The 19,416-nt window shown below is 38.6% G+C and overlaps 1 protein-coding gene across 1 annotated transcript in view; it reads left to right on the forward strand.

Moving 5' to 3' along the window:
- The window catches only part of LOC102844278 (deoxycytidine kinase-like), a 35,619-nt gene extending 17,989 nt beyond the window's left edge, over positions 1-17,630 (forward strand). The window contains exons 3-7 of the mRNA XM_006896826.1: positions 5,676-5,869; positions 7,348-7,495; positions 14,686-14,801; positions 15,527-15,617; positions 17,579-17,630. Of these exons, the coding sequence (XP_006896888.1) occupies positions 5,676-5,869; positions 7,348-7,495; positions 14,686-14,801; positions 15,527-15,617; positions 17,579-17,605 (576 nt within the window). The 3' untranslated portion in view covers positions 17,606-17,630. The remainder of the gene's footprint in view (positions 1-5,675; positions 5,870-7,347; positions 7,496-14,685; positions 14,802-15,526; positions 15,618-17,578) is intronic.
- The last annotated feature ends 1,786 nt before the right edge of the window (positions 17,631-19,416 follow it).

A 19,416-nucleotide genomic window follows, 5' to 3' on the forward strand; every position in this document is an offset into this window, starting at 1 on the left:
CTAGTACCACAACCTTTTCTAAATCCAGCCTGTACATCTGGCAGGTCACTGTTGACATATTGTTCCAAACATTTTTGGATAACTTTCAGCAGAATCTTGCTTGCATGTGATATTAATGATATTGTTCGATAATTTCTGCACTCTGTTGGGTCACCTTTCTTTGGAATGGGAATAAATATCTTTTCCAGTCAGTGGCCCAGCTGGCTGTTCTCCATATTTCTTGGCACAACTTAGTGAGCTCATCCAGGGCAGTGTCTGTCTGTTGAAATATATCGATTGGTATGCTGTCAACTCCTAGAGCCTTGATTTTTGCCAATTCCTTCAGAGCAATTTGAACTTCCTCCTTCATCACAATATATGTTCTTGCTCATACGTCATTTCAGGAAAGTCTGTAGTACTTTTTAAATAAAAAATAATTCACTGAAGTTTCACTTGCGTGTATTACCTCGTTGTTAAAATCGCTGCCCTAGTGAATCACTTCCGGAGCTCTGTGGCTTGGTCTCTATGGAATTGTGCTACTAACCAAAAGGCTGCACCTAGGTTTGAGTTCACTAGCATCTCTACTGGAGAAAAATGAGCTATCTCGTCTCTTCTAGTTTATAGCCTCCCAAAAACCCACTGGAGGGTGAACTATGAGTGGGTTTCAAATTAACGGCCATGTTTTTCATTTTTTATTTAGCCTGCCACTGTATGAAAACCAGACCTGACTCCTGTCTTATCCTGTGCCGTCCTCATCGTCTGACACACTTGAGCCCATTCCTGCTGTCATTGTGTTCGTCCATCTTGTTGGGAGTCGTCCTTCCCTTCTTTGACCTTCTTCACCTTTCTAAACATGTTTTCCCCCTCCCAGGAATAGCATGTCCTAGCAACATGCCCAAAGTATGAGATACAAAGCTTCCCAATCCTTGCCTCCAAAGAGCACTCTGGCTGCACTTTTCCAAGACATACTTGTTTGTTCTTTTGGTTGTCCATGGAATATTCAGCACGCTTCTCCAGCATCACAACTCAAAGGCAGTTATTCTTCTATCATTTCTATTCATCAAGTGTGTAGCATGTTATTGAAAAGACCACAGCCTAAATCAGGAGCACTTTTGTCTTCACACTGACATTGTTGTTCTTGAATGTTTTGACAGCAGACTTGCCCAATGCAATATGTCTTCTGGTGTCCTGACTGCTGGTGCCAAGGTTATTGATTTTTGATCCAAACAAAATGAAATAATTGATAACTTCAGTCCTTTCTCCGTCTATCATGATGATGTTGCCTGTTTGCCCAATGGTTAGAACGTTTGTTTTCTTGATGTCGAAATGTAATCCCTATTAAAGGACAAAGATTATTGACAGCTTCAAACTTTTCTCCATCGTTGTTGTGTGCCATCAAGTTGGAACTGACCCATAGCTGACCCTTCAGTGGGTTTTCAGAGGCACTAAGTCACACCAGAGGAGATTGCCCATCCTTTTTTCATAGAGCACCTGGTGAATTAAAAGTCTATGCCTTTGGTATTGCAACACAGATTCTTTCCACTAGCTGTTAGATGCAAGTCAAAACAACAGAAACCTCATTATTATTTCACTCAGCAAAAATAGCAGTGTTCAATAAGACATTAAACAACACATGCTGACGAGATTGCAGTTTTCATACACTGCTTGTGGGAGTTTATAATGGTGCTACCATTATAGAAAGTAATTTGGTGCTTCCTTAGAAAGTTGGAAATAGCATTTGAACCACCAATCTTACTAGTAGGTGTATATCCCAGAGTAATAATAATTGTAAGACAAACTGACATACTTAGACCCATGTTTATTGCAGCACTGTAATAGTAAAGAGATGGAAACGACCCAGGTGTCCATCAGGAGACGAGTGACTGAAGGAGTTGCGGTATATTTACTCAATGAAGTATTATTGCAACACTAAAATATCCCAGATATGTGGAATACTGCTCAACATTGATGAAACTAGAGCAGATTTTGCTGAGTGACGTAAAACAGTCACAAAAAGACAAATATAGAACCTCTAATACACAAGACTATGCAAAGGCTTTTGACTGTGTGGATCACAAGAAGCTGTGGCTGACTCTGAGCAGAATGGGAATCCCAGAACATTTGATTGTGCTAATGCGAAACCTATACTTGGACCAAGAGGCAGTCATCAGAACAGAGCAGGAAGACACTGGATGGTTCAAAATCAAGAAAGGGGTCCGTCAGGGATGTATTCTGTCTCCATACCTTTTCAATCTGTATGCAGAACAGATCATCTGAGACACTGGGCCGTATGAAGAGGAATGTGGCATCAGGATTGGTAGAAGAATCGTCAACAATCTGCGTTATGCAGATGATACAACCCTTCTTGCTGAAACTGAGGAGGACCTGAAGCGCTTGCTGCAGAAGGTCAAGGACTGCAGTCTTCAATATGGATTGAAACTGAATATCAAGAAAACAAAGATTCTCATCACTAGGGCAATTGGCAGCATCAGTATGGATGGTGAAGAGATTGAGATAGTTAACAGTTTTAGTCTGCTTGGCTCCACAGTCAACACTCTTGGTAACAGCAGCCAGGAAATCAGGAGACAAATTACATTGGGAAAGTCGGCTGTGAGAGACCTCTCAAGAGTACTGAAGTGCAACGATGTCAGGCTGGAGACTAAGGTGTGCCTGATCCAGGATATAGTCTTTGCAAATACGTGCTATGCATCAAAGAGTTGGAAAATGAAGAGGGTTGATAGAAAGAGAATTGATGCCTTTGAGCTGTGGTGCTGGAGAAGAGTGTTGAATATACCATGGACTGCTAGGAGAACAAACAGGTTTGTCCTGGAGAAGGTGAAGCCAGAATATTTCCTGGAGTCAAGGATTCTCAAGCTTCATCTGACATACTGTGGGCATGTTGCAAGGAAGAACTCATCCTTGGAGAGGGACATCATGTTTGGGAGCGTGGAGGGACGGCGCAGGAGAGGAAGACACTTGATGAGATGGATCGATTCTGTGAGTGGAGTGGTGCGAATGAATGTGTTTGAGATGGCTAGGTTGGCACAGGATAGAACGGCGTTTAGGGCTCTTGTACATAGGGTCGCTAAGAGTCGCAAATGACTCGATGGCACATTAACAACAAGAACAATACATAAGACATCATCACTCCTCGGTAGTTTTGAGAGGTCCATAAAGGCAGTCTTGTTTGGTCCAAACAAATAAGTCTCCTTATTTTCTGACTGCTTGTACCAAGGATCTTAATAGCAGATCAATCAAAGTGAAGCGTTAACAGTTTCAGTCTCCTCTCCATTCATCATGATGCTGCATGTTGGTCCAGTGGTAAGAATCTTTATTTTCTTGATGCTGAGATTCAGTCCATACTGAAGGCTGCATTCCTTGATCTGCAAGAAGTGCTTCAAGTCCTCCTCATTTTCAGCAAGTAAGATTGTGTAATTTGTGTAACACAGGTTATTGAAGAGTAATTAAGTCAGTTTGAGGATGAAGATGCGTCTGAGTTGGGCCATAGTTTTTCTAGTTGCTTGCTTTGCATCTGAGAGCTGGACAGTGAATAAGGATGACAGAAAAAGAATTAACACCTCTGAGCCGTAGTTGGAGAAGAGTAGTAACATCCCATTAACTGCGAAGAGAACAATCAGATAGAACTTAGAGAGGGCACAACTGGAGTGCTCTTTGGAGGCAAGAATGATGAGGCTTCATCTCACATACTTGGGGTGTGTTTTGTAGGAGGGGCTATTTCTTGGAGAGGGACATGATGCTGGGAAGGGTAGAGGTCTGGTGAAAGAGGAAAACCCTCAAGTAGGTGGATTGACACGGTGACTGCTTCAACGGGCTCTTGTGTATGAGGATGGCACAGGATAGATCAGGGTTCAGATCTTTTGTTCGTAGGGTTGCTATAACTCATACTCAACTCGAAGGCACCTAAGAACAACAATAGACAATATTTAAGGAATAGTTTGTACACAGAATCAATTTTTGAGTGTTAAGTGAAAACCAAGTGAGAGTGGAACAGAAAAAAAATTAACTAATTAACACTTTTAAAAGTCTTTGGGCCAAACATAATTTCTTCCATAGATTATCCGTTTATGACATCCTCTGAGACAAATCTGAAGTCATGGTAGTTTGTGCTAGCTTTTTAGCATATTCCAAACCTCAGATAACATGAAAAATAAAATTGAGAAGATTACAGTGAAATCAGACTTAATAATCTTCATTTTACTAATCATGATGTGTTTATTATTATTATTCTCCTTGCTTTGGAAATGTAGAAGGTTAACAAAGGAGACATAGACCCTCAAAAAAAAAAATAGATTAACTGGAGAAAAACTAAAGACATTCCCCCTGAGAGCAGGGCCCAGACAAGGATGCCCACTTTTTACCGCTTCTATTCAGTATTGTATTGAAAGTACTTGCTAGAGAAGTATCTCAGTCACAAAAGGACAAATGCTGCACGGTGCCACTGTTGTAAGACAGGACTGACCTTGGGGTTGGTATACTGCATTGAAGCAGATGGAGAAAACTGTTTAAAAAAAAAAAGAATGAGCAATCTCATCTTGTGTCATTAACTGCCTCTGAAAACCTGCAGTTTTGACTCAGTAGCACACAGCACCACCAGAAGTGTTGTTAACAGAGAGACGCTACATATTTATTTCTGTGTAGAATGTGTATCTGTGCTTTGTACGTAAATAAAGGTGAGGATTGCCTGCTAAAAAAAGGGGGGGGGATATGTGATTGGGTATTTTTGTCATGACAGGTGTCTAGAGCAAAGGCTACATGTTGGAGTGGACCTGGGGGAGGATTTGTAAAACAATGAAAGAATTTCTCTTTTACTTTCTCAAGAGGGTAATGTACTGGTGGGGAGGGGGAAAAAGTACAACAATGAATGAATGGAAATCCAAAGTCTCTGTAAATTTTTACTGAAATTAATAATAAATTTAAATTTTAAAAAAAGTATAAGAGAAGGAAATAAAAGGCATCACAGATGATATGATAAAGTACACAGAAAATCCAAATGACTCAACAAAAAATCTAGTAGACCAATTCAGTACAATAGCAGTATAAAAGAATAAACAGGATTCCCCTACAGTAACAAAGAAAACTCAGACAAGGAAACCAAGAAAGCTATACCATTTATAGTAGCCAACCACAAAGTAAGATACTTAGAGATACAAAAGACCTTTGTAAAGAAAAGATAGATTAGCACAGTGACTCGAGCATGTTGGAGAAGAATTTATATCTTTGAATTGTGATGCATGACCAAAAAAAAAAAAAGAATCCATGCTTTTGAATTGTGGTGTTGATGAAGTGTATTAAATACATCATAGACTGCCAAAAGAAGAAACAAGTGTGTCTTGGAGGAAGTTTAGTCAGGGTCCTTCTTAAAGATAAGGATAGTGAGACTTTGTCTCATATAATTTGGGTGTGTTATCAGGAAGAGCAAGTCTTTGTAAAGTGTCATCTTGTTGGGAAAGTTGGAGGATCAATGAAGGAGAAGAACGTAATCAACAAGATTGACACAGTGACTACAACACTGTGCTAGAGTTTATTAGAGATCATGAGCATAGCACAGTAGAGACAGCAACTTTCAGATGTGTTTGTGGGGTTGCCATTAGTTGTAGTTAAACGCGTGACAATACTCTTTTTGAGCGTTACTTTTGATCATTAACTTTTATGTTTTGTTTTCAAATTCAAAATAGGAACTGACGACATCTCAGAAAAGTGGTGGCAATGTCCTTCAGATGATGTATGAGAAACCTGAGCGGTGGTCTTTCACCTTCCAGTCTTATGCGTGCCTTAGTAGAATACGAGCTCAACTTGCCTCTCTCAATGGCAGACTCAAAGATGCTGAGAAACCAGTATTATTTTTTGAGCGATCTGTGTATAGTGACAGGTATTTATTTGTCAATGTCTTATTTGTTTGGAATCTTTTGATTAAGAACTGGACATTTCTCCCACCTTTTTTCCTGGAAATCTAATTAATATGGAAGTATGAGTTGCAAATTTGAGATAGAAAATAACAACATTGAAAGTTTTAGCCTTTTAATATCTTGTGTTCTGCCCACGAAATGCCCCTCAAAGGAAATTCAGTCACATGTCTGAAAATTTCAAGAGCGTTTATTAATTCCACATGTGGAGACTTTCTCCCTCCATAAGATGGTGGCAAGGGAAAAAGCCCTAAGTCCCCCCTCCCAATTGCTTTTATAACTCTCCTGGGTACCCCTGTCGGGGCAGGGAGATTGAGATCATGGTTGGTGGGTTGGGGGGATCAGTCATGTGGGTCCGCTTTTGACGGGCTATCTACTTTGCCCACCTTTACTCCTGTGTCACGTAGACACTAGTTAATTCTTTTCTTTGCAAGGACAGACAAGACTTTACCCGGGGCTTTGTGTTTGCATTAAGCTAAGAATTTTTATGGCCCGCTTCTGCTTTTGGCATTAATGGGGGTTTATAAAAAAATGGGGGTTTTGCTGTCCCTTCAATTGTTGTGTGCAGTTGGGTCAAAACCAACTAATAGCTGACCCTCTAATCACGTTTTTAGAGAACTGTAAATCACAGGAGAGGAGATTGCCCGTCCTTCTCCCATGGAGCAGCTGATGGATTTGAATTGCATGCATTTTGGATTGAAGCACAGCTTCTTATCACTCGATCACCAGAGCTCCCTTTATGTGGGTTTATATATTGTGGTGTAGTGTGTAATGTATTTGAATCTCACATCTGCTCTAGTGGAGAAAGATGGCAGTGCTGTCTGCTATGGATTTGATTTTTCAACAGGGTATATAGGAGCCCTGATGGTACAGTCATCGGGCTGCTAACCAAAAAAGAAAATGGTGGTTCAGACCAGGAGCTGCTGCATGGGAGAGGGAGAATACTAGGTAAATTGTTGTTTGTTATGTGTCATCAAGTCGGAATCAACCCATAGCTGACCCTACAGAAGGTTTTCAGAGGCATTTAATAACACAGGAGGAGATTTCCCATCCCATGTAAAACAACATAATATATATTAAATGTCATATATAATAATAAAATTGACATTTTTAGATTAGAAATTAAGATGGAGGAATTTATTTATTTATTTTTAAACAAACATCCATTATCTTTGCTTGCTGAAACTTTCATCACCTCATTGTGGTCACTCTCTTTGTTGCTTGAGCAGACACTGATGGGCTGTTGATGACATCATAGGAATTGGTGGGACATCAATTTTTATTTTACATTTAATTAGAAGTGTTGTTAATTTGCAAAGGGAGAGTTGTATGGGATTGTTCTTGGTACAGTCTTGAGGAATAGGACATATATACAACATATTCTCTTTATTGTCTTCATATTTCCATGAAAAGAATTTACATGGTGGTGTGGTCTTTCCTTCAGGTATATTTTTGCATCAAATTTATATGAATCTGACTGCATGAATGAAACGGAATGGACAATTTACCAAGACTGGCATGACTGGATGAATAACCAGTTTGGCCAAAGCCTTGAACTGGATGGAATAATTTATCTTCAAGCTACTCCAGAGGTGAGATCCAATAAAGATTTGTTCATTATATTTCAACTTTAAAATAATTTTCAGACTTTTTTCAGTGTTGTGCAGTAAAGGAAATGTAACACTCTTCCCTACCTCCAAATTATAAACTCCCAACTATATAGGTAATAGTATTCTTTTTTCTAAGAAATTAGAAGTCCACATTTGACAAGATTCTTTGAGGCCTTCTCATTTCTCACTTCAGTTTTCTTCATTATTACTAATTTTTGCTGGTCTTCTCATGCGTCATAGCTCGAATAAGGAATTTGGTTGAGCATATCCTAATATAGGCTACATAAAGTGGGCCTTTGGTTTAATTATTGCTGAAATTTAGTTCTTAAACTAGGGTAGAGGCATATATTAAGAGTGCAGTAAAACTGATAAAAATTTATTTCAAGAAAAATCTTTTATGGTAGTTTGTGGCTTGGATTGTGTGGGTAAGTGGCAGCTGTGGCTAAGAAGAGACTTAGAAAACCTTAGTCTTTTCCCATGGTATATAGCTCACTTGAAAATGTGACTTTCATGATAGGTCTTTGTTTACATATAAAATTATGTAATATATGCAGGATGATTAAGTGAATCCCTTCCTTAAATATAAATAATAAGAATTTACATTTAATAAAATTTTCTGGTTTTATTCCCTTCATTCCTACTATTTTTCTAGCTTTTATTCCCTAAGTCACAATGTGGGCTCTGGGTACTATAAAAAAAAAATCATGATTTCTAGCCTGAATATATTGATAGCTACAATACTGTGTAGTTATAGAAGCTAAATTTTAAAAGAAACTAGCTCTAATTCCTGTGAGTGGTTTGTTCTTTCTCTTAAATCATTTGGGCCAGAATCAACAATAGTAATTTTTATAAAAGTCATTATTTTTAAGAGGATTTTTTAAAAAATTACAAAAATAGAGCATGTATTTTTAAAAAAAACTACAAAGCAAACAAAATAATCCCATTCTATAACAAACTCTTATAGTCAATATGGTAAAAATTAACTAACACAAAACCATTTAATTGATAATCATATCTATTAATTAGAAGACTTTTGACTTTTTAAAAAGAGGATTTTTAAATTGACTTTGAAACATAGTTTGTATGCTATGATTTTTTTATTTATTATGCTTATCTTTTTTTCTTTTATACTGGTTTATTTACAGAGTTTGAATATATTGTTTTTCATACTGGATCTTTCCCATTTCCTTCACACTCCCCCATCAAATTGTATAACCCTATGATTAATACCTCTCTCCCCCCATCCTCTCCCCTCTACTTTCTCTCTCCCCCTTTGGATCCTCACACTCATTCTACAATAATGACTTTATACACTATTTGTCCTTATAGGACTGAGTTAGTTCACTCAGCATAATACTCTCCAGTCCCTCCCAAATTAGGTAGTAATTTGCAAAATCGTTGCTCCTGAGTGTTGCATACTATTCCCTTTGTGAATGTACCATGATTTCTCAGTCCATTAGATTGTGGTTGTATATCTGGGCTGTTTCCATGTTCTTATTTATTATGTATATCTTTTAGATTTTAAATTCTTATTTCTTGGGATACATAGATAAGCTTCTCTGAGAAACTGAATCCCTTCAAGTTATGTAAAATTCTGTATATTTTCAGGGAGTAAAAAAAGATCTTGTGTCCCACTGTTCATTGTGACTAATTAAATTTCAATCAATAAAAATTTAAAATTTTGTTCCTTAGTTGCCATAGTTAGCAAAATTTTATGTCCTCAGAAGTTGGTGACTGTCTTTTCTTATAATTCTTTCTAACATTGATAGCAGACTTGTTATAAGTGTCAGGTCAAAATTGTCCCAAATACTTGACTTGCCATATAAGTTCATGATTTCGTTTTTTTGGTTGGTTAGTTTAAGAAGAAGAGGTGAAAAAAAAAAAAAAAGAGGAGATGCCTGCTGAGGATGAATAAGAATACTGCATTGGGGGGGCTGGGGTGGAGGAAGAAACAGGTGGCAGAGGGTGGGGTGAAGGGCCAGAGTTGGGCCTTTCTCTCGGCTAGGGGGCATCCCCCCATACCCTGCCTCATAGTATGGGGAGAAGACCGATGCCCAGGTAGTGGCTGAGCACCTAGCCCAGGAAGAAAGGCTGATGCATTGTTGAGGGGGTCTCAGGGCAGGTGGGGGAGGCACGTTTGGTGTCATGTGGGGGAAAGTGGCTGGTGGTGAAGCAGAGGGTAAGTCCCCACCACCCACTGGAGTGGTAGATGGTTTTGTTGGGGAAGCACCACCAGCCCCAGAGCTTGATATTCAAATAGGGGTGATAGGTGGTGGGTGCTGCTTATCTCCACTAGGGGTCCCTACTGAAGAAGTAGCCCCACCTCCCTTGGGACCAATTCGTGGTCCAGACAAAATTCCTTCACCAGCCCCTTCAGGGTAGAACTGTGGGTCACGAGGAGGAGTCGCAGGAGGGGCCTGGAGCATTCGAGATGTGGGGGTCTCCATGGGAGTATATCCAGTGGAGGTTATAGAAGGATGGGGCTCAAAGCTAGGCTCTGGCTGTTGGGGGGAACAACTATCTACTGGAGGAGGAGAGGAAGGAAAAAGAGGAAGTGGGTGGTAGGGATAAGCTGGGCCGTCGGACAGTCCCGGAGATGAATCTGAGTCATTCTCCACGCTTCCAGGGCTATAGATGCTGGGGAGGAGGGGGTGCGCTACTGTTATCCTGGTCAGTTTCCCTCGGATCACTGCTACCATCATTATCTAAGCTGTCCAGGTCTGAGGGAGATCCTGCTCTGTTTTAGTCTTTTTTGGTGCACTGTTCTCCTCACTTTGACTCTCTGAGATCTCCTCACTTGGCCCTGCTTGCTGACTTTTGAGGTAGAGGTTTCCTCTACTTGGGCTTTCTTGGCTGTCTGCCTAGACTTCTCCGCTTTGCCATCACTGCTGGATGTGCTGACTCGTCCAGGGGAGGCCCGACCCCTTGATCTCAGTTCATCCCCAGATCCAGGGGCCTGTTTCTTCCGTCCACTCCTCATTGACATTGAATCTTTTTCATTTGCGTCTTCATTCTTCAGGCTGTGGAGATCCCATTCTCCTCTGACTGGACAGCTGAATACAGAGAATTCTCTGCTTCACCCAAATTCTCCACAGCTGTGGCCTGGGAAATCAGAAGCAGAATTCCTACGTTTCGACTGGAATTTGTAGGATTTTTTTTCAGTGAATCCTGGTTCTAACTCGGGATGGCTGACTGGTTGCAGGCAGGATTCGTGATGAGGCTTCTCTTCTCTCTGCCTTCAGTCACCGCCTTGTCGTGGCCCTGAGCCCCCTGGAGGGCGGCCTCCATCTCCCTTTTCTGTCCCACATGGCCCATCACCCCTTGGCCTGTGGAGCAAATCCCGATCCCACCCATGCGATCTGCGCCCCCTCTGTGGCCTCCGCCCCTTCCAGGGCAGTCGTCTCCTTCACCTTAGCCACACCCTGAGGCCAGCAGTCTCTGAAATGGGTCCGAGACTGGGTGACGTGTCCGGCAACTCACATGGGAAAGCAGACGGCGATAAGTTCTTGACTTCTGACATCAGTTGTTGTTATGTACTGTTGAGTTACTTGCAACTCTTAGCAACCTTATGTACAACAGCCTTGAACCCTGCTTTATCCTGTGCCAACCTCATTGTCTCTGACACATGTACCCCATTACCCCAGTCACTGAGTCAGTCCATCTCATCGAGGGTCTTCCTCTCCTGCACTGATCCCTCCCAAGCATGGCGTCCCTCTCCAAGGACTGGATCCTCTTTGCAGCAAGTCCAGAGTATGTCAGACGAAGCTTCAGAATCCTTGCCTCCAAGGAGCAGCTTGGTTTCTAGGATGAACCTGTTTGTTCTCTTATCAGTCCATGGTATATTCTGTACTCTTCTGCAGCACCACAGCTCAAAGGCATCAATTCTTCTGTCATCCCTAGTCGTTGTCTAGCTCCTCCTTTATGTCCCTTGGGTTCTGTGATTTGCTAGAAGGTCTCCTAGAGACTCAGATCCATCAGGTTATTGACTTACATGACCATGTGTTCAGGTTTGTTTTGGAGAACTGCTGAACGATGGGCTGGGACTGTGTAGACTGTCAGTTGTGGTGCAGCTGGTTGATGACTGTAGGTGATGCAGACCAGTGGTGCAGAGACTGGTAAGTAGCTGTAAGTTATGTTCCAGATGAGTGAGCATTTCCAAAAGAGAGAAGCAGCTAGTGCTGAGGTCCTATGAGTTTATGTAAGCCTCTAATAGGTTGGTTTGAAGAGGACCTGAAGTGCTTGCTCCAAAAGGTCAAGGACTATAGTCTGCAGTATGGATTGAAGCTCAACATCAAGAAAACGGATTTTCATTACTGGGTCAGTTGGCAGCACCATGATAGATATAGAAAAGGTTGAGGTTGATAACAGTTCAGCTTGCTTGGCTCCACAATCAACACTCTTGACACAAGCACACAAGAAATCAAAAGATGAATTGCATTCAGAAAATTTGTTGTCAGGGACCTTTCCAGAGTACTGAAAAGCAATGATGTCTGTCTAGAGACTAAGGTGTGCCTAATCCAGGCCTTGGTCTTCACAATTACTTGTTATGCATAAGAGAGCTGGACAGTGACTAAGCGTGACAGAAGAAAAATTGATGCCTTCGAGTTGTGGTGCTGGAGAAGAGTCTTGAACATACTGTGGACTGCCAAGAAAACAAATAGAACTGTCTTGGAGAGGGTGAAACCAAGTCTTCTTGGAGGCTAGGATTTTGAAGCTCTGTCTCACATACTTTGGGCACATGGCCAGCAGAGACCAGTCTTGGAGACGGATCATGTTTGGAATGGTGGAGAGACAGTACAGGAGAGGAAGACCCTGGATGAGATGGATTGATAGAGTAACTGGCAATAGGGTTTGGTGAATTAGTGAGATTGGCTCAGGACAGGGCAGGGTTCAGAGCTGCTGTACCATAGGCTTGCAATGGTTCTACTCAAAGGGCACATAAGAATAACAACATTAGGGTGGGGTTTGTACCTTATCCTAATCCTCTCTCCTTAATAAAGTAATTACTTCAGCATAAAATGAACAGTTAATCTTTTGGCTAGGAAAGACAATTTTGAAAGATAAACCTTAAACACCCAGATCTTACTGGATAGTGCATGTATGTGGTATTTCTGTCATTGCAGAAAGTTGTATTGGTTTATGCTGGTCCAGAACTTCCTTCACATTAAGAACTACTACTTTTAGTGGCTTACATTATCCATCCAGAGCTATTTCATAATCAGGTTTTATTAGCCACAAAGTAGGATTATTGTTGTTGTTATGTGCCGTCAAGTTGCTTGCGAATCATAGCTACCCTATGTACAATAGCCCTAAACTCTGCTCTGTCCTGTGCCAGTTGCACTGTCTCTGACACTCCCATCCCAATTACCCCAGTCACTGAATCAATCCATCTCATTGGCATATCTTTTAGCCACTGATAAAGTTTTAAATAAATTTTAAGATTTTTTCAAACTTGTTTTATGAAATACATTTAATTTGTAAATGTCAAAAATTTATAGACTTTGCTTTTAACTTATTTTTTTAATTGCTATTTAATTGAAAGTATACAAGTCATATAGGTCTTTGCTTCAATTGTCCATATGCATTTGGCTCTATAATATTAATTGTTCACAATGTCTAATAGTACTTTATTATATGTTGCCTTTACCTTCAATCATCTTAATTTGACCAATATTTATTTATTTTTACTTCCCTCTCCCATCTGTGTTAACCATCCAAGAGTGATTCTATCTTTAAGAACCTTTATTTTGCTTTTTCTTATAGTGGTTATTCTTGGAGGCAAGGATTCTGAAGCTTCGTCTGGCATACTTTGGACATGTTGCAAGGAGGGACCAGTCCTTGGAGAGGAACGTTATGCTTGGGAGGGTGGAGGGACAGTGCAGGAGAGGAAGACCCTCAATGAGATGAATTGATTCAGTGACTGGGGTAATGGGGGTAGGTGTGTTGGAGATAATGTGATTGGCACAGGATAGGACAGAGTTTAGGGCTGTTGTACATAGGGTTGCTATGAGTTGCAGGCACGTAACAACAGCAATGATAGTGTTTTTACACAATATTTGTCCTTTTTTCAGTTGATTTGGTTCACTCTGTAATATTTTAAAAATCTATCCATGTTATGCAGTGTTTCTCAAATTCTTTAGTATTCTTTAGTGTTTCCTGGCACTCCATAGTGTGTTCTTTAACCGTTCCCCGGTTGAAGGACATTTGGATTGTTTGTACATCTTTGCTATTATAAATAATGCTGCAGTAAACATGAATGTGTATATACCTATTTAGGTCACAGCTCTTATTTCTTTAGTATATGATATATACCTAGTGGGAGCTTAGGTGGAAGAATCCTTAAGGAATTGTATTGCTAGCCCAGAGGTGGTTTGAATCCACTAGTAGCTCCTTGGAAAAAGAATGGACAGTCTCCTTTTGTGAAATTTGTCACCCTTGGAGGAGCATTGAGGTCCAACTCAATGGCAATGAGTTTATGTACCTCGTAGATCAAATGGTATTTGAATTTGTAATGTTTTAAGGAAGCATTAAATTGCTTACATAATGATTGCACCATTTGAAAGTACTTTGTTTAGAAGAAGAATCACATGTCTATGAAAAGTATGTTGTTGTCAGGTACTGTCAATTCGAGTACGACTCATAGCAACCCAATGACCAAAAGATCTGAACCCTGTTCTGTCCTGTGCCATCCTCACACTACCTGACACACAAGAGCCATTGTACCAGTCGCTATGTCAACCCACCTGATCGAAGGTTCTCTTCTTTGCCAACCATCTACCCTTCCCAGCATCATGTCCCTTTTTAAGGTATAGCCCTCCTAGCAACATGCCCAAAGCGTGTGAGGCAAAGCATCAATGGGAAAAGAAAATAACTCTAGAGATTTAAATAAAGATTTTGGCTAACCTGAGTTGAGACATAAAACCAATTACTGTCTGGTGTATTCTAGCTCATGATAGAGTTAGATCTATACTCTGTAGAGTTTTCAAATGACAGATTCCAGGCCTTTTTTCAAGACTCCTGTGTAAATTTGATCCTCCAACATTTTGGTACTTACTCCTTCCTTAAAAAAAAAAAAACCAAACCACTAAAGGAAAAAAAAACCCTTAAATCTTAACAGCAACAGAAAATAATAGTTTTCCCTTTTTAAAAATTACCTTGTTGCTTTCTTTTAGACATGCTTAAATAGAATATATTTACGAGGAAGAAATGAAGAACAAGGCATTCCTCTTGAATATTTAGAGAAACTTCACTATAAACATGAAAGCTGGCTACTGCATAGAACACTGAAGTAAGACTTGTTTTTACTTATAATTCATTTTTCGATGAGTTTTAATCTCAAATTTGAAAGCTGTAACTAGCAGTGTATAAAATTTTTGTTTTCATCTATTTTATCTATTAGTATTTCCTAGAACTCAATGTAGGCTTGATGCTTTTGAGTTTGAGATTCTGTTTCAAAACAACATTTTTGTAAATTGTATCACTCAATAATATTGTCAGCAGAAAGCAGGAAAATATAACTGTGTATTTTATTTAGATTTTTCAAATATATTTTTTAAAATAAATTTTGAATTTTTTACAGTATTATATGGGAGACGGTATAGCATAGCTGATAATTCATACTTTATCATAAATCAGATCTTCGCACAAATGAAATTTAATTTATTCTGGTATATGAATTTAGAAAACCGTAAAGGTTATTCTAACCTCTATGAACATTAACTTTCTCACCTTTAAGGTGTAAAATACTCCTACTTTATGGCATGTTTTGAGATGTATGTACAACAATTTCTAGCTTCCTATCTTTCTCATAAAAGAATTGTCTTTTTTTTTTTTTTTGGCTACCCAAAGTAAATCTAGATGACAAAAAAGAGGCTACTAGATAAAATTCTTGCAGGATAACTAGTATAAAATGATTGACAGCATTTCCATTTCCAGTAATACACAAATGAAATTTTATTGTCTCTTCTTTACTGCTTTTCTAATTATCATGTTTATTCCTTTCTTTTTAAACAGAACCAACTTTGATTATTTACAAGAGATACCTATATTAACATTGGATGTTAATGAAGACTTTAAAGCTAAACATGAAAATCTGGTCGAAAAGGTAGACCTAAGCAAAGATTGTAAATTTTACTTGTCTTAGAAAAATATGTTAAAAACAATTTTTTAACAAAAAGCTTATATAAGACAATTAAGAGTGCATTTGTACACTACTCTTGACTTCAATTTTAGCATTAATTTTGATTTACAAATCCAATTTTAGTCTTTAAAATCTACACTGCTCTTACCTTCAGATTTTAGCATCATGATCTAAGCTAATTTAAGTTCATCCTTAATTTTAGTTCGTTCTTGTGTTAAATAGAGATAATCACATAGCAAATATTCTTTTTCATCCTCTTTTCCTCAGTTTTATCCCATATTCTTTTCCTTACTCCACCAGTTGTCAGATGTTTTAATGATAAATTATTTGTGCAGTTAAGTCTCTCTTTCAGCTAAATTCAGTGTGGAGAACACCAGGGTTGTGTAGAAGTGATTACAAGGATGATGCAGGTTGGTGCAGTGTTGCACTCTATTGTGTATACAGAGTCGCTATGAGTTGGAATCAACTTAATGGCACATAGTAACAAAAGCTGTAAGATCTAAATCTCATCCATTTTTACCTTAAAGTCTGAAAGACTTTAAGTTTCGAGTTTTGTTGTTTTATTTAGCAGTAATCTGTCCCCCAGATGATCTGTAAGTGAGTGGTACCCATATTGACTGGAATAGAATCCAGTGATCAACATTTGAGAGAAATTAGTAGTGAGAATTGTATTTCCCTATTCCCATACTAATTAGCAGACTAGTCGCAAGTATTGATGGTTGTTAGGTGCTGTCATGTATACTCCAACTCATAGTTACCCAGTGTATAACAGAAGAAAACCCTGAAACCCTGTCCAGTCCTGTACCATAATCCTTATCACTGTTGTCCTTAGTCCATTATTGCAGTAATTTTATTTCTAGAGAGAATTGCTGTCTTTTTCACTGACCTTCTGCTTTTCCAAGCATGAAGTCTCTACTTCTCACACATGAAATCTTAAAATAAGAGAACAATCTTACTGCACTGTAGTATTCAGATGACCTGGTTTTTTCACTCCATATATTTTTCTCCCCATACAGTAACCTTGCAGAGGACATAATTAAAATTTCTGTTTCACGAAATTTACAACTCTGTTAAATATCTACGTCTTTAGAATAACGTAAACCATTACTGTTAATTAATATTAGTGTTAAAGCTCCAAATACAAGTAGTCATTAGCATTAAATTATAAAATTAGCCTTGCTGGCCTTTTAGAAATGTTTCAATGTTAGGTATAAACTCAGTAGCTCCTATAATGACCTTTTAAGTAATTTATTTTTCATTCTGAAGGATTAACAGGTGCAGGCATACCTAAAACACATACACCTCTAGAATAAAGTGAATTGCTAAATAAAGATAGCCCTAGGAATTTTTTTGTTTGTTTCTTAGGGAGCTCTGGTGGCCTAGTGGCAAGAAGCTGTGCTGCAATCCCTAAAGCACGCAGTTAAAGGCCTCCAGAGCTGCTCCCTGGAAGAAGAATGGGTAGACTCCTCCCATGTGATTATCTGCCTCTCAAAATCCGCCAGAGGGTCAGCTATGGGTTCCAATCAAACAACAACAGTGCATATAAAAATGATGTTTACATCATATTAAAGTCTGTTAAGTGTGCATTTAGCCTTATGAAAATATTTGAAATAATTTGTCAGAATTATCAGTACGTGACATAGAAACAGTGAGTATGTGTATTGGGAGAATCATGCTAACCTCTTAACACAGGGTGGCTACAAAGCTTTCATTTGTAAAATACACAATATCTGTGATAAGGTAAGGCATGCCTTATTTCTTTGGAAAGTAGATGCTTTGACAGTGATGAAATTACTTTTGAAGTTAATTTTACATACATTTTTTAAAAGACATTTAAGTATTATATATTTTGCATTGATTAAATATTCAATTAAGTATCTTGAATTAAAGTTTTGTTGTTGGTTTTTTTTTTCTTTTCCCCTCAGGTCAAAGAATTTTTGAGTGCTTTGTGATCTTGCTGAAGACTAGAAGCCCCCAGTTATTTCCAGACACTTGAGTTTTGTTTACTTTGTGTTTGCATATTTATATACGTCTCTTAAAAAAATCCAAGTTTTCAACCATTTTTACTGCAAAGCAAAATGACTACTTTTTTTAAGTGAATCCTGTGTGAAAGGTTACTGTTAGTTACTTAACTGAAAGTTTTATGTTACATAGTAAAACATGGAACTATTAAAAGTAAAATTTAAGAATTCCCTAGAATAAGGATTCTGAAATTGTAAATGTTTTTCATCAAATGCTTTCATTCTAACCTAGTTTATATTGAAGATAAGACTACAATGATTTTAATATTTAATCAGTTAATTAGTATTTATTGATATGACACATTACTATTAATAAAGTATAAAATTTAACTGAAAGTTATTCTTGATGATTAATATTATGTGTCATGTCTAGCCCATGATTCTCAAGTGTTATGGTTTGTCTTTCATTTTGTGATATAATTTCCCTCTGTTTTTAGGCATTATAAATCCTAACCTTTATATATTAATGAGTTAGGGGCATTGTTGTGATGGCTGTGTGCCATCTAGTCATGTACGACTCCTAGTGACCCAGTGAACCACCTGTGAACCCTGTTGATCCTGTGCCATCATCATCTCTGACATGCTTGAGCCCATTGCTGTGTGGAGTATATTTTGTATCACAGTTTTACAAGAGAGGGTGATTCAGGGTAAATCCTTACTAAAATATAAAGAGAGTTTCCTGGGGGATTTAACCTGCATACAGGATATGTATACGGATGCTCTGGCAAGGCTCTCGGCTTTGCTTTGGATCCTGTATTGACTCTTCTTCATCTAACCTCTGGTTTTGTCATTTGCCAGCTTCTGAAACCAATTTTTCTGAACCTGATCTGCCAGTTTTATAATTTACCTGCTTCTGCAGCTCTGTGAACCAACAACTCATCATCTGATGTGCCGGTTGCTTTTATCACCTGCAACATTTAAAGAGTTTATCAACTCTAGCAACCATGTGGGTCAGGAGAAAGCCCCCTGACTCATAGATTTGGGATTTGCCAGCCTCCACAACCACTTCCTTGAGATATCTCTTTATGTCTTACCTATCTAAATATTTCATTGGCTTTGCTTTTATAGAGAACCCAGACTCAGACATTTGCTGCCAAGAATGGTTATAGAGAAACATATTTATAAGTTGAATTTTAGAAATTTATTCTCAAGACTGGCAAGTCTTAATAGGACTGATAACTGACTCCACTTTTAAAGGAGGACCTGTCTACCACCAAGAAAAATGCCAAGAGCAGACTGAAGCCTTTAGAATTAGAATCCGTGCACTGAGAAGTTCCCAGAATTACGGGATTATTGGTAACAAAACATATGGAGATCTGCAAGGAATTCTGGACCCACAGATGTTGAAAGAGAAAAGGACTTTTCCCTTAGCCTGACAGAAAGCACTGGCTCCCCGAATGCAGACTTCTAGCCTCCTAAACCATAAAGAATAAATATTTGTTTGTTAAAGATGTTCATTTGAATTATTTCTGTTACAATAGCACTCAATAACTAAGGTACATGAATGTTAAGATTTTCTTTACATGGAAATTAAAGAAGTTACTGATGAAGATTCTTTTACTTTCTATATTATATATCCTGAAAATACTATACATTTTGATTGAGGTAAGAAATAAATAAAACCAGTCAGGGCATTTCCATCACTAAGTAATGAGGCATGCTGAATTACTTCTGTTTCTATGCTTCTTATGTGAATAGTTAAAATGACATGGATTCATCTTAGGTCAGTATATAAATAAGCT

The sequence above is a fragment of the Elephantulus edwardii genome, unplaced genomic scaffold, assembly GCF_000299155.1.
Source record: "Elephantulus edwardii isolate Elephantulus edwardi_28Jun2011 unplaced genomic scaffold, EleEdw1.0 scaffold00192, whole genome shotgun sequence".
Lineage (NCBI taxonomy): Eukaryota > Metazoa > Chordata > Mammalia > Macroscelidea > Macroscelididae > Elephantulus > Elephantulus edwardii.